The sequence below is a fragment of the Chelonia mydas genome, chromosome 1 (assembly GCF_015237465.2).
Source record: "Chelonia mydas isolate rCheMyd1 chromosome 1, rCheMyd1.pri.v2, whole genome shotgun sequence".
Lineage (NCBI taxonomy): Eukaryota > Metazoa > Chordata > Testudines > Cheloniidae > Chelonia > Chelonia mydas.
Genome location: NC_057849.1, coordinates 121,024,389 through 121,038,101, shown reverse-complemented (window position 1 = coordinate 121,038,101; position 13,713 = coordinate 121,024,389). Strand labels below are relative to the sequence as shown.

At 40.0% G+C, this 13,713-nt stretch overlaps 1 protein-coding gene across 5 annotated transcripts in view; it reads left to right on the top strand.

The window, feature by feature from the left end:
* The window catches only part of TUBGCP5 (tubulin gamma complex associated protein 5), a 46,518-nt gene extending 41,230 nt beyond the window's left edge, over positions 1-5,288 (top strand). For 4 of the 5 annotated variants that reach the window (XM_037898945.2, XM_007063207.4, XM_043537710.1 and 1 more), the window contains 3 exons: positions 514-602; positions 1,969-2,069; positions 3,683-5,288. In XM_037898945.2, the coding sequence (XP_037754873.2) occupies positions 514-602; positions 1,969-2,069; positions 3,683-3,729 (237 nt within the window). In that variant the 3' untranslated portion in view covers positions 3,730-5,288. The remainder of the gene's footprint in view (positions 1-513; positions 603-1,968; positions 2,070-3,682) is intronic. The other variant, XR_005225338.2, reaches the window with a different exon arrangement.
* Positions 5,289-13,713: the final 8,425 nt, after the last annotated feature.

The following is a 13,713-nucleotide window of genomic DNA, read 5'->3' as shown; positions in this document are numbered from 1 at the left end:
AGTGTATTTTGAATAGTAATTTCAGGTTTAAATGCAGTGATAAAATATGCCAGATTGTATCATCTACATTAATCTGAATTAAAAGTTCCTACAGTGCTGGGAAAGCAACTAGGGTGATGCACTGATTTATACAAAATATAAATAGGGACAACAAATATTTCATCATCTGCAATTTGTGAGATGTTTTAAATGTCAACATTTGTTCGAAACTTTGGCACTACAGAGGTGATACACTTGGTACATGGAATTGCGCTGTAGTACTTTGTCCCAAATACTAGGTACATTAGGTATTGTCAAAATAGTCAACCACAGAATTAATTGAACAGTTAATCCACTAAAGAAAGAACATATTGTAGCTGGGAAATTAGAGTGTATCCTCAAGGTTGTTTTAATTGAAATCTTAATTTAAACGTCATGGAGTGTTGTCATCTCATGGCCTGCCAAAGTTCTTATTGAATTTAAAAATAAATTCCTGATTAGACTACTTGTATTTTTTCCCCATTATTATCTTAGGTTAGTTTTGTGAAAGAAGCTATAATGAAAGTGCTAAATTTAGTGCTGATGTTTGCAGATCGTTGGCAGGCTGGTTTGGGAGCTTGGAGGTAAGTAATATGTCATAATGTTTTATAATGTGATCATTTCACAGCTCCAGTGTTGTATTTGAGGTATATATCTTTTTGCTTTGCATGTTTAATGGGAGACTAATGTGACCTTTTGTTAACAAGGATAAAATTCAATGGAGCTGAAGCTTATCAGCTGCAGGCAGCTGTTGGTTGTATAATCAGAATGTGTTTCTCAGTGAAAAAGGTGGCTAGTAAAAAAAAATAAAAAAAAATTGTAAGACTATAGTGTACAACAAATGGAAGTACTTTTTTTTTCTCATCATGTGTTTTTATAAACTAATAAAATGAAAGACTCAATGGTCATGCTTGTACTTACATCTTTCTTCTGAGACTTAGCTTAAAATCACAGGCACTGGAAACTAACATTCATTTACTTGGTTTATGAGAACTGTGGGTGTAACCAATAAGGACTCATTCTGGTCTGGTAAAAAGGAAAAGTTAAACTTCCTTTGTTATTTCCTCCTCAGTAAATCTTCCTTTTTGATGTAGACTGCTAGTGATAGTAACCTTGTCTTAGGTCTCAGAAGGTGAAATCCTCGTTCTGTTAAAGTCAGTGCAAGTTTTGCCTTTGAGTTCAGTGGAGCCAGGGTTTCACCCAGAAAGCTCAAGACTCACATTGTTTCAAAAATATTAAGTCTGATAAACTTCTAAGCAGGGTACTTGCGTTACATGAGGATAACCTAAAATTATTGTATTCTATTGTGTTTTTTTTTCCTTTGTACCTCCTGCTTATTCTTAGGCACAAGATGAGAAATTTCTCTAAGGCAGGATTTTCAGGAGTGCTCAGTGCTGGCCTAACTGTTCCTATTGAAGTCACAATCCACCCCCTAACTTTCAAGACCGTTTGTTTTTGGTGCTGCTGTTTATCTGAGTCAGTTATCCTGCTCTAGGCATCCCTCTCCTGGGCAAGTGTTTCTGATTTGGCCTGTGGAACCCATCCCCCATGTCAGGGGAAAAAGAGGAGCAAGTCATCAGGTAGCTCCCTAGCTCTAGGCTTTGAAGCAATGTGGAGCTCAAGAGCACATCACATAAGAGAGGTTTCCTAGACAGGAACAGTAGCTTTACTCCACACTGGATCAGTAGTTCTTCCTAATAGTTTTTAGATGCATACCAGAGGGTAGAGTTAGCTCATTATTAATTATTTGTGTTGTGATAATGCCTTGAAAGCCCAGTCAAGGATTGGAGCCCTGTTGTGCTAGGCACTCTGTACACAAACAACTGAAAGATGATCTCCGCCTTATTTTTATTCATTATTAGAAAGAAAGGATATGTCATTTTATATAGGACTATCTATGTAGTTATTTATCCGTTTTATATTTGTTTAAATTAAACTGCACTTTCTTAGGATGGAATCCATAGAGAAGATGGAATCAGATTTTAAAAATTGTCACATGTTTCTCGTAACAGTTCTAAACAAAGCAGTCTGTAGAGGCTCTTTTCCTCATTGTGAGTATACAGAACAATTTTAAAATAATAAGCTTTTCCTTTATTGACACTTCTAATTTATAAGCTTCTTTCAGAAAGTAGGCTTTTCTGGGTTTGTAGGAGAGAGGCTGTTTTAATGTTTAATATGTTTTAAATTGAATTTTATTGTGTGCAAGAACAAGCTTAAGGTGTGTGTCCATAGAGAGAGATTGGCAAAGCATTTTCTATTCCCTTTTAATACAACAATTTAACAAAATTGTTAGAGCATTTGTGCCTCACTTTGTTTATGAACAGCAAAACTTCCTTCATTTTGCCTAATGCCCTAAGGAGGGACATGCAAATGATGATTGGCATATATCATAAATCCTAACTTTGCCAAAGGAATTCACATGCCACTTAAAATAAAGTATTTGGTGATCAGTTATTTGACTACACATCACTTAAGATGGCTGATGTTGAATTCATGACAAAAAGATGATTTGCAGTCAGAGCTAATCACTGTTAAACGTAGATTGCATATTGTTGTACTTGATTCAGATTTTGTATTGCCTGGTATAGGCCAAGCAGAACTGATACCTTTATTGTTTTATGACATCAGAGTGGACAGCCTAAAATGGATGCCATAAGATGCCTTGCTCTATTTTAACAATTCAGTAGTTTTTAGTGGTGGTTTATTATGTTTTATGTAGCATTATCATCTTGTATGGTGCTTAACAGGCAAATGAAGGCAGTGCCTGCCTGAGTAATTTACATTTTAATGGTTACATATATTAGGAGTCAAAAGTTCCATTTTATATTGTCCCTGACAATTTTAACATGTCACAAACATTGGTAGAACCTCACTATTCTTAAACCCTTCAACTGATAGCGAGAACATAGTCTCTGTGCAGCATTGTCACAGACCTTTAACTACGACTCTCAGACTTTTTTAGTGTAAATGTTGCACCCACTAAATATTTCTAAAGTTAGCAATAAAATATTTTCCTAAGTAACAGGTGCTTCTTTTGATGAATAAACATGTGATGATGTGGGTAGTGGTTCAAGAATAACACCAATTTCTTTACTTTAAATGATACTGGCTTCTAACAGTGACAGAGAATACAACCATGGCCACTTTTTGTAATTTCAAGAGCATAAATATGAGAGCAGAGCAGAACTTAGATTATGACTACTGTTTCAAGTGAATTTACTCTGTATTTGCGCTGGTGTAAATGAAAGCAGAATTTTGTCCTATGTTGTTGGATCTTTTGGCTGGTGGGGTTTGTCAGTGTAGATGTTTTAATACGGTTTATTTACAGTACAGGATAAAGGATACATTTAAAGGATACATTATAAAGGATAAAGATACATTTGTTCAGTTTTGCACCTTTTGCTAAGGATAAGGTTCCACACCAACATCTGAAAGGAAATTAACTCTCCTCAATTGACCCCTCATTATTTCAGATAATGAAATTGATAAAATTGAAAATGCCTGATGTAGGGACTTAAATCCTCAGATGTTATTTGTCATTTGAATAATAAAAGATATCTGCCTCGTAAGCTATAAAACTGACAATTTCAGTAAACCTTGGCAGAGTGATATAAACAAGAATATTTAAAATGTTTAAATTTTTTTTATCTGTTTTGATTCACAGTGGAGTCTTTAGCTCTGTCACTCATGGCTGGCATGGAACAAAGTTAACAAAAGACCAAAGTGCATTGAACTGCTCAAGAACTGAACTCCTGCAGCATTCATCTGCAACTTTATTTATTCAAAATGAGCATTTTATACTGAAATCCATGTATAGGTAGATAAATGGCAGTTGATATAATTTCCTTTCATTGACTGTTTGAAACTGTAAAATGTTCGAAACTGTAAATGGTTATGTACAGTATTTAATGAGTATTGGTTGTGGTTGTATTTTTTCCTGCGTGTTAGTATGCTATAACATCAGATTCATGCTGTCTTGTAAAAGTAGCTGATTTGAAAATGCATGAAATGTTTCTTCTTGTGAAGAAGGAATTATTCACTATTTTGTAAAATAGAGTATTTGCTGATTAAGTCTTTAAAATAGTTTCTGTTAATTTTGCAATAAATATTAAATACTTGCCATTTTTAACTAGGATCAAAAGCACATATGTAGAATATACTATAACTGTGAGAATGAGGAGTACAAGAATACTTGTTCTCAGCTCCTTACCCTTCCCTTATTCTTCCAGGCCTTTCCACAGGTGATCTGTCCCTTCTCCAGCTTCCTGGTCTCTTGCAACCCAGCCTCCGATATTGGTAGTTCTTCAAGCATCTGTAAATGTGGATCTCACTCTTGGTGTGCATGTGCCTCTTGCTCAACAAATCAGAATCTTTTAACCAGCAGTGTTCTTTGGGGTCACACACATGCCCTGCATATCCTTGTGCTACCCCCTCTCAAGGGCAGAAAAGATGGAGTATATTCAACCCACTCAATTCCTTCTTAGCACCTGCAAAGAAACAGTCTCTAATCCTGGGAATAGCAGCCTTGTCCTTTCACCTGTTTTAAATAAATAATAAAAAGAGCCTGTAGATTGATTGAAATGCTACTTTTGCATCTGTACTTCTGCTGAAATACAATCATGAACTTTGTAAGTTTTAAAAGTTTTTTGGCTGTCTGAGCTCAGGTCAAGTCTGCCAACCCTAAGCTTTTAGGCTTCATATTTCCAAGCTTTCCTCTGCAACCACGGGGGCTAGAAACTCAGTATTTTTTTTTAAATAAAAGTTGAGATTTTAGTGTAATCACATGACTCCAGGAGCAGGGCCTTTAAGAGCAGCACCAAATCATGAGAGAGCTGGCAGCACTGTTGTGTCATAGACAGGGAAACTGCTGGTGCCTTCTAGTATGTTCCATGTCAGGCTGTAGCTTATTTTAGGATGTTATCTAAGCAAAAACTATACCATATTACCACAGCTTCCCTTTTACTGCTATGACTCAGACTTCTGGAGGGACCTCCTTTGAAGGGGGGGTGTCATCAAAGGTAATTTGTACCTTCATTCCACCTTGGTCTCTTCCCATCATGATATACCATGCTCTGTAGTGTACCTGTATTTGATATATCTGTAAATACTTGCTGCTTGTCCAGTTTAACAACAGTAGCCTAAGCATGCTGTACTTGGGTGCTGAGGTCCAGGAGTTGCTTGCACTGGTTCTGGTATATTCATATGCTGTTTGGCCATATAACAAGTAGTTGTATACTTTGCTTTCTGAACTTTAAAAACGTGACTGATAAGATTGTTGGTGGTTTTTTATGTACATTGGTTACTCCTAGCTCCACCCAAATATTAACTTTCTTTTCTCTCAACCTGCTTTAGGTATTACATTTAGCTAAGTGGCTGAACAAAACCAAAATACCTGCCACATTTGATGCAGCATTAACTTCTTGTGAGTCCCCTCCACAGCTGCTACTGTCAGCAATAACTTCACTTGGAAAATCTGTGGGAGCAGCCTAGGAGCACATGGTGGAGAGTGGCTGCTTTGTGGGACACTACCCCCTCCAAAATCTCGACTCCTTCGCAGAGCAGTGGGTGTTGTTGCTGGGTTTTCTGCTCAGTGTCCCTATCTGGTTCCCTTGATTTACACTTGTAACCCCCACTGCCATCATTTGTTACCCCCTGCTTTAGTTGATTCATTGTCTCTGTGGCCCTTTCCCCTTTCACGATGAGGGCCTTTTGTTATGTTGGGTTCCTGCATTCCCCCTTTAAATCAGATTTCAGATTGGACAGCTCTAGTCATGGAAAAACTAGAGCTGATTATTTTTTAAGGGGGAGAGAAATTGTGCATGCGTATTTGCATTCGCGCTCTGTCTCTGATAATGAAAAGAGATTTGGCTCAGGCTGGCTTCTGTTGTATTAATGTAGTTGGAATATATGGGCCCAGAGTTAGCTATGTACATAACCCTTTTATTGTCGAACACTAACATTTTAAAAAAGGTTCAGGTTTGGTATACAGAGACCTCAGCGTAGTACCAGGGCCCAAATGCTATTAAAACTCTCTGTAATCTGTTATTAAAGATACAGAAAAGAAGGAAAAAAGTTAAAGCATTTGAAATGCAAGTTAAGTAAGGCTTTCATTATAACCATAACTCTTTTCCCCTTTCCCTTTGCTGTAGAGTTTTTAGAATGAAACCCTACTGTCTGATGGTCTCTTAGTATTAAAGAGGGTGTTCTTTCTCTTTTTCCCAAAGAAGTTAGGTGAGATGGGCTGGAGCACTGGTGATTACTGCTGTTAAAGTCCAGTCCTGTTTCCAAGAAGACAAAATAAGACAAACATGTATTTAAGAGGCGAGAGGAAAAAATCAGTAAAGACAGAAAGTGCTACTTCTATCTCTACTGTTGACTCTGACTTGCAGCCTCACTTCTGGAGAAAAAATGATGCATTGTGCCTTTTTATCAGCCACTCTGAGACCTGGCAAATTTGTACCAGCATTGGTGTGTTTAGAACCTTGCTATTAACTGCCTCTTTACTTACAGGCTCATGGCACTGTTGCAAAATATATAGTCTTGGCCAGCTAAGCCAGACTATTATTAGACAGAAGGCAAAAGGAGAGCGATAGGAAAAGGATAGACAAGGGGAGGGAGATGTGACAGTCTCACATCCCAGGTTGTTGGCTTTCAGCTAGAGCCAGTGGAGATAGTGATGTCAGGTACGTCCCTTTTTTTGGACTAATCTGTTCAGGACACCTTTTTCCATCCAGCTGATGAAGGCCCATTGGTGTCACAGTGGATTCTGGGGTCCTAAGAGGGGGTGGGTAGCAGGCAGCCATGAAGGTTACTGCAGCAGTTGCTGGCAGACAGCTTCTTTTAATTTTCCACCAAAAGTTGTCTTCTTTTTAAAAACCCCAATAATGAGCTCATTCCCTCATTATTTTGTCCACCAATAAGTCTAGTTAATGACACACCAGTTTTGGTTCATTGATTTCCAGTCTTGCACTTCTCTTGTTTACCAGGCATGAGCTTAATGCAGTTCTTGAGTTACATCAGTAGGTCATCTTATTTAAATTAGTCTCTCTTGCACCTTTTCCCACCAACAATTATTGTTTTAATAGGTTATTGAAACACTTTGTAAACTTCTATCTAGTTTCCCACTGTTAGTCTCACAAGTGGGATAAATGCATAGGCCTAATTATTATGACACATCCCATCTGATAAAAGGTCTGGTTTAGAGAAGGGAAAGTTTCAAAAAGAGACTCTTTGCAGAACACTCCAAACTTTCAAAAGGTGACGTCTGATTTGAAACTCTTGTCTGTTCCAGGAAATGCCACTAGATGGAAGGATTTCAGATTTCCTGAACTCGCTATTACAGATCAGTTAATCCTCTCAGGAATAATCCAAGGCTATTGTTTTAATAGTTCCTTGGTCAATGTTTTAAAAATATGAAAAAAGACATCTGCCTCCTGAAAAGTTTCCACTCTAAAAAGATAACCTCCAGAAGAACAGTTAATTTTATAAACTACATATAGTTTACAGTAAAAGGCTCATGGTGTAAATGACTGAGGAAAATGTAAGTTGAGGAAGAAGTAGAGGAGGAGAAAGAGGTTTATAGTTCCAGAGAGGTCATTCTGAGCATTGGGAAGGAAAGGGATTATAGAGAGGGAACTGGCTGAGTATAGGATCAAAATAGAATGACAGGCACCCCGAAATAAGATGGATGCACAAGTAGGACTATCTGGGGCCTGGAAAATGAGGACAAAGTATTGGAAACTGATGTTTAAGGAGATGTGCAGCAGTAAAGGGTCTTGTAAAGGAGGACTGTTGTGGCTGGGGTGGCAGACAGATTTTGGATAGACAAGGGTTTAAGCTTGAGCTTAAGTAATGTGAGATTGAACTAGGGTGACCAGACAGAAAGTGTGAAAAATTGGGACGGGGGTGGGGGGTAATAGGCACCTATATAAGAAAAAGTCCCAAATATCGGGACGGTCCCTATAAAATCGGGACATCTTGTCACCCTAGATTGAACAGAGGGGAAGAGGTCAGCACAGAGATAACTGAAGACAGAAAAGTGGATGAGGCCACTCAGGGATAAGATGTAGAAAGACAGGAGGGCCCCAAGATGGAACCCTGTGGGACACTGACCAAAGTAAAAGGAGCGAGAAGTGGAAATAGGAAGTAAGACATTGAAGAAGTAATTCAAGAGATTAGGGAAATGGTGGTCGACTGGTGAAAATGATAGAAAAGTTGAGAAAAATAGAGGCTAATGTATAGAATTTTCAAAAATGCCTGTAATCCCCCCCGGTTACATTTCCAGTATTTTAATATCCAGAAAAAACAGCTATTATCTAGATCTTACATCCAAGTCAGATTCAGGTGGACCAGAGAGTTGCGGTAGTAGATCATAAATAAAAATATATCTGCATTTCAGTGTAAATGAAGCCAGGATGTCCAAGATCCCTAATAAACCTGAAATGAGAGAATAATTGGTTGTGACCTATAAAAGAAATTCAAAATGAAGTAACATCAGTGTGGTGTTAGCAGCGATAAAAACAGTTGATTTTCTTTCTTTTCTGGATCTAATTTTTATTTCCCTATCTTGTTCACGCCAATCATTCTCAATAGCTGAGGTTCACAATAAAACAAACTTTCCACTGCTTTTGTTTTCCTGTAAGTCTGTGTAGAGATTGTGCAAAAGCCCTCAAGAAAAACAAGATCTAAGTCTTTACCTTAGCAACTGCCTTATAAAGACTTCCATATTGGTAGCTTCTTAGGAAAAAAAAGTTCTCTTCTGAGGCAGTCCCTGACAGATTGTGGACCTGTAAATCTTATTTCAGCACCAGAAAAACAGTTTAGAAGTGTATAGATATGCCTATAATATAATGACAAAAGAGCATGGTTTCTGAAAGGAGATATGTCTCTTTAAACTGTTAGACATCTTTGACCTCATTAATGAAATATTTGAGAATAAGGAGAATTGGTTGATATTAGATGATTTACTCTGACTTTCCAAAGTCTTTTTATAGTCTTTCACAGAAGAGATATTTAAGGAAATTTAGAAGAGTGGAAATCTGGTTGGGGAAAAAAACTCAGAAAAATCTTGGTCAAGAATATGAATAAATGGTCAGTTCTCAGCAAAAGAGGTTAGTAGCTTGGTGCCTTAGGAACTAGAGATGTTAAAAATTGCTGGCTCATCAGACCAGGAGGATGACTAGAAGCAGATATCAGAGGGCTAGCCGTGTTAGCCTGTATAATAACATTTAAAAGTAGCCATCCTTCAACAAAAAAACAGACTTCAAAGAGAAACTGCAGAGCTACACTTCATTTGCAAACTTAACACCATTAATTTGGGCTTGAATAGGGACTGGGAGTGGCTGGCTCGCTACAAAAGCAATTTTCCCTCTCTTGGTATTGACACCTCCTCATCAGTTATTGGGAGTGGATCACATCCACCCTGACTGAATTAGCCTTGTCAGCACTGGTTCTCCACTTGTAAGGTAACTCCCTTCTCTTCATATGCCAGTATATTAATGCCTGTATCTGTAATTTTCATTCCATGCATCTGAAGAAGTGGGTTTTTTACTCACGAAAGCTTATGCCCAAATAAATCCGTTAGTCTTTAAGGTGCCACCAAACTCCTCGTTGTTTTTGTAGAAGCAGATAAAATCTCAGATTATGCTTTACATAGTCCAGTGCATAACAATACGCATTGGAAGGAACAATTTAAAAATTGTGTGTACACTGATGGGTTCTGAATTAATTGTAACTTCTGAGGGAAAATATGTAGATATTGTGTATGGGTCAATTAAAGCATCTGATCAATGGTGGATAAAAATCAGTCAAAATAGGCTTATTAACAAAGAGAGTACTTTCCCTTCATGTTACAATATTGCATAACTTAGTTCATTAGTTGAGTTTTGAGCTTCATTATAAACACTCAAAATAGGAAAAAAGGATTGTCAAAAAGGTTAATTATCAGAGCATTTTAAAATGAACAGGTGAGTGTATTTGTGTGGGCATATTGGATTTTTAGAAAAATAAAATATTTAATATCAGTGGTTCCCAACATACATTGAATACAGAACTTACTTTTATACCTTCCTAAGAATCATTGATAGTGCATCCGATGAAGTGAGCTGTAGCTCATGAAAGCTTATGCGCTAATAAATTTGTTAGTCTCTAAGGTGCCACAAGTCCTCCTGTTCTTTTTACTGATACAGACTAACGTGGCTGCTATTCTGAAACCAGTGATAGTTCAGAAGTCAAAAAGACACATATTAGCACCACCTAGAGGCAATGCATATTAAATGTTTTTTTTAAAAGTATCATTCTTTAAAGATACTAGCCCAGATCCTTGATTCTAGTCTAGCTTTACATGTGTGTAGAGAAGGGATGAGGTGCCCTTTTTTTACATTTCTGGTCTTGGTGCCAGTAGGATCTGCTTGCAATTGCCCAGAGCCCTGGTGCATAGCATGCTTTAACCACACCCTTTTCTCCCCCACAAATCATGGTATTCCTTTATGCAAGGGGAATGTCCAGCTATTTAAGGCAAGTGCCCCTTTGTGCCTTTCCCTGAGTTTTTCAAGATTCTTGTCCTGCCTTTCAATAGTGACTACCAGTTTGCAGTCCCCAAAGAGGTATATCCAGCCTGAGTCCGTTCGGGGGGGGAGGGGGGGTCACATTCTACTTGGACTAGAAATGTAAGGACATATTGTTAGAATTTATACACAATACAGGAAAAATAGAATGGGATTTCATGCTATTTTAGCTCCTGATCCAGCAAAGCCCTTAAGTGCAGTGGAACCCTGTTTATCCAATCTAATTGGGACCAGGGCCAGATCACCTAATCAAAAATTTGGATAATCAGGAGAACGGGTTGACAGCCCGTTGCGTGCGTCTGAAGCACCAGTTTCTCATATTCCTGTGTGTGTACTGGTGGTTCGGTTAATACGGAGAGCTGAATAATGGAGGCTCGGATAAACGGGGTTCTACTGTATGTACTTTAAGTATATGAATAATTTGACAGCACAGCAGGTAGCATCTCAAATTTCTGTAGTGTGGACAAGTCCTTAGAGATGGAAACAGATGCATCAGTGGAGAGAGAGCTTCCCTGGACAATGCCACTATATTATTTAGGCTATGTATATTTGGTATGAAGCAAGAGCGAAGTTGCATTGGTGAGGAAAGAGCCTGCATGTTGGGCCAGGAATGTAACTCCTAAATGACCCCATATTGAGGTTCTAACCAGAATTTATTATAATGATTATTGTTTCTGGAAGAATTTATTATTTCAATAATAGTGTTCTAATCACTTTCCAAACCTAGAAGGCGGCACAATCCCTGCCCCTAAGTCCTGAGCCTTGTGCTCCTCATCAACACATCCCCCCCCAAACCAGTAAAATAAAAAGGAAACATGGGCTCTGATCCTGCAAACACTTACTCGTGAGCTCAACTTTATATAGACGAGTGATCCCATTAAAAATTAAAGCTAGGAATTTGTGTAAGGACTAGTCTATCCCTAATTTATACCAGCATAACTATCTTGTTTTGGGATGTGAAAAAACCCACACCCATAATGACATGGCTATGCTGACAAAACTCCCAGTGTAGTTCTTCTTTCAGAATAGCTAACAACATTTCTATCATGTTCCCACAGACTTCTCTTCTCTAGACTAAACATGCCCAATTCTTTTGATCTTTCCTCTTAGGTCATGTTTTTTAGATTGCCTGACATTTTTGTTGCTTTCTTCTGGACTCTCTCCTGCTCGTTCACATCTTTTTTAAAGTGCGGCACCCAGAATTGGACACAGGACTCCAGTTGAGTCCTCATCAGTGCCCAGTAGAGTGGAATAATTATCTCCCACATCTGACACTCCTGTTAATACACCCTAAAATGACATTTACCTGTTTTACAACATCATTATGATCCCAGAGCGAGCAGGGTGAGTTTTTGTTAGAAATGCAGATAATCAATGTCTAAACCGTAATAGAGAAACTGAAGTGGAAATAGAGAAATGGCTATGTTTACACTCACAATTATGTCACTCAGGGGTGTGAAAAAACACCCCTCTGAACAACATCACCAACAGAAGCCCCGGTGTGGGTAGCACTATGTCGGCAGGAGAGACTTAGGCCCTGTCTTACACTAGCAAGTTTCTGTGCAGTAAAGCAACTTTCTGCATTGTAACTCCCACGGTGTACACACTGCCAAGCCACTTAGTGTGCAGAAACTGCACAGTTGCAGTGCCTGTAAAAAAAACCAACCCCAACGAGAGGCATAGAACTTTCTGCGCCGGGGCTACAGCGCTGCTGTGTCAGTGTAGACACCGTGGTTGATTACAATGCTGTAATTGGCCTCCAGGAGGTGTCCCACAATGCCTGTTCTCGCCTCTCTGGTCATCACTTTGAACAATATTGCCCTGCCCTTAGGTGACCAACCATCATCCCCACCCCATACATTCCGTTGGAATTTTGAAAGTCCCCTTCCTGTTTGCTCGGTGATGCATGCAGGGTCTCAGTGCATCTTTCCAGGTGGCCAAGCCTGCTCCACGCACCAGGCAATCCCCCCCGCTCGGAGCAATGCTGAGCTGCTGGACCTCATCAGCATTTGGGGAGAGGAGGCTGTCTAGTCTCAGTTGTGCTCCAGCCGTAGGAACTATGATACCTATGGACAGATATCATGATGCATGACAGGAAGGGGCCGTGACCGGGACGCACTGCAGTGCAGCGTCAAAGTGAAGGAGCTGCGGAATGCCTACCACAAGGTGCGGGAGGCAAACCGCCGCTCTGGTGTTGCGTCCATGAGCTGCTGGATCTACAAAGAGCTGGAGGTGATACTCGGCAGTGACCCCACCTCCACTGAGAAGACCACTGTGGATACTTCGTTGGCTTGTGTGCCAGTCGAGAGTGGACTAAGCCAGGAGGAGGAAATCTTGAATGAGGATGTGGAGGGGGAGGGAGACCCAGAGGCAGAGGATGACTCGGAGGTCAGAGATGCATGCAGCCAGGAGCTCTTTTCTACCCTGGAGGACGCTAGCTAGTCACAGCTGTCAGATCTTGGCGAAGCACAAACAGGAGAGGAAGCCCCTGGTAAGTGGATCTGATTTTGGGAATTGCTGAAGCGAGTTGTTGGGGGCAGGAGGGTTGCAGAAAGCCGGCTTGTCTCCCACCGCACGCCTAGTCTGAGCAGCGGAACAGGCTGTTGATTGACTCCCTCACTTCACGGGAATCTGCCTTAGAGATCTCCAGGAAATTCTCATGGAGATACCGGGCAATCCACTGCCGCAGGTTCTTTGGCAGAGCTGCTTTGTTTCTTGCCCCATTAATGGGAACTTTCCTGTGCCACTGTGCTGTCACTGGGTGGGCGGGGAGAGACCATTGCTGCACACAGGCGAGCCACATAGGGGCCAAGGCAGAAGCCACAGTCTTGGAGAAGACCCTCCCTTGATTCCCTTCTCCCCCTCAGCAGCGAGGTATCTTCCATAATGATCACCTCCTGTGGAAAGTGTGAGGACAGGAATGATTATCAGGCCCCCCCAATAGTGCTGGCTTTCCCCAAGAACCAGGTGCCCAGTGTACAGCAGGGTCCAGGAAGAGCGATTTACCCTGCCCCGCGGCTACTCACCATTTTGGGGGTCTTGTGGCTCGTGTGCTTGCCTGGGGTCAGCCAGTTAGTGACAGATGTGTGAGTACTGGCGGTGTTTTAAATCACTGAATCAGTGTTCTGTG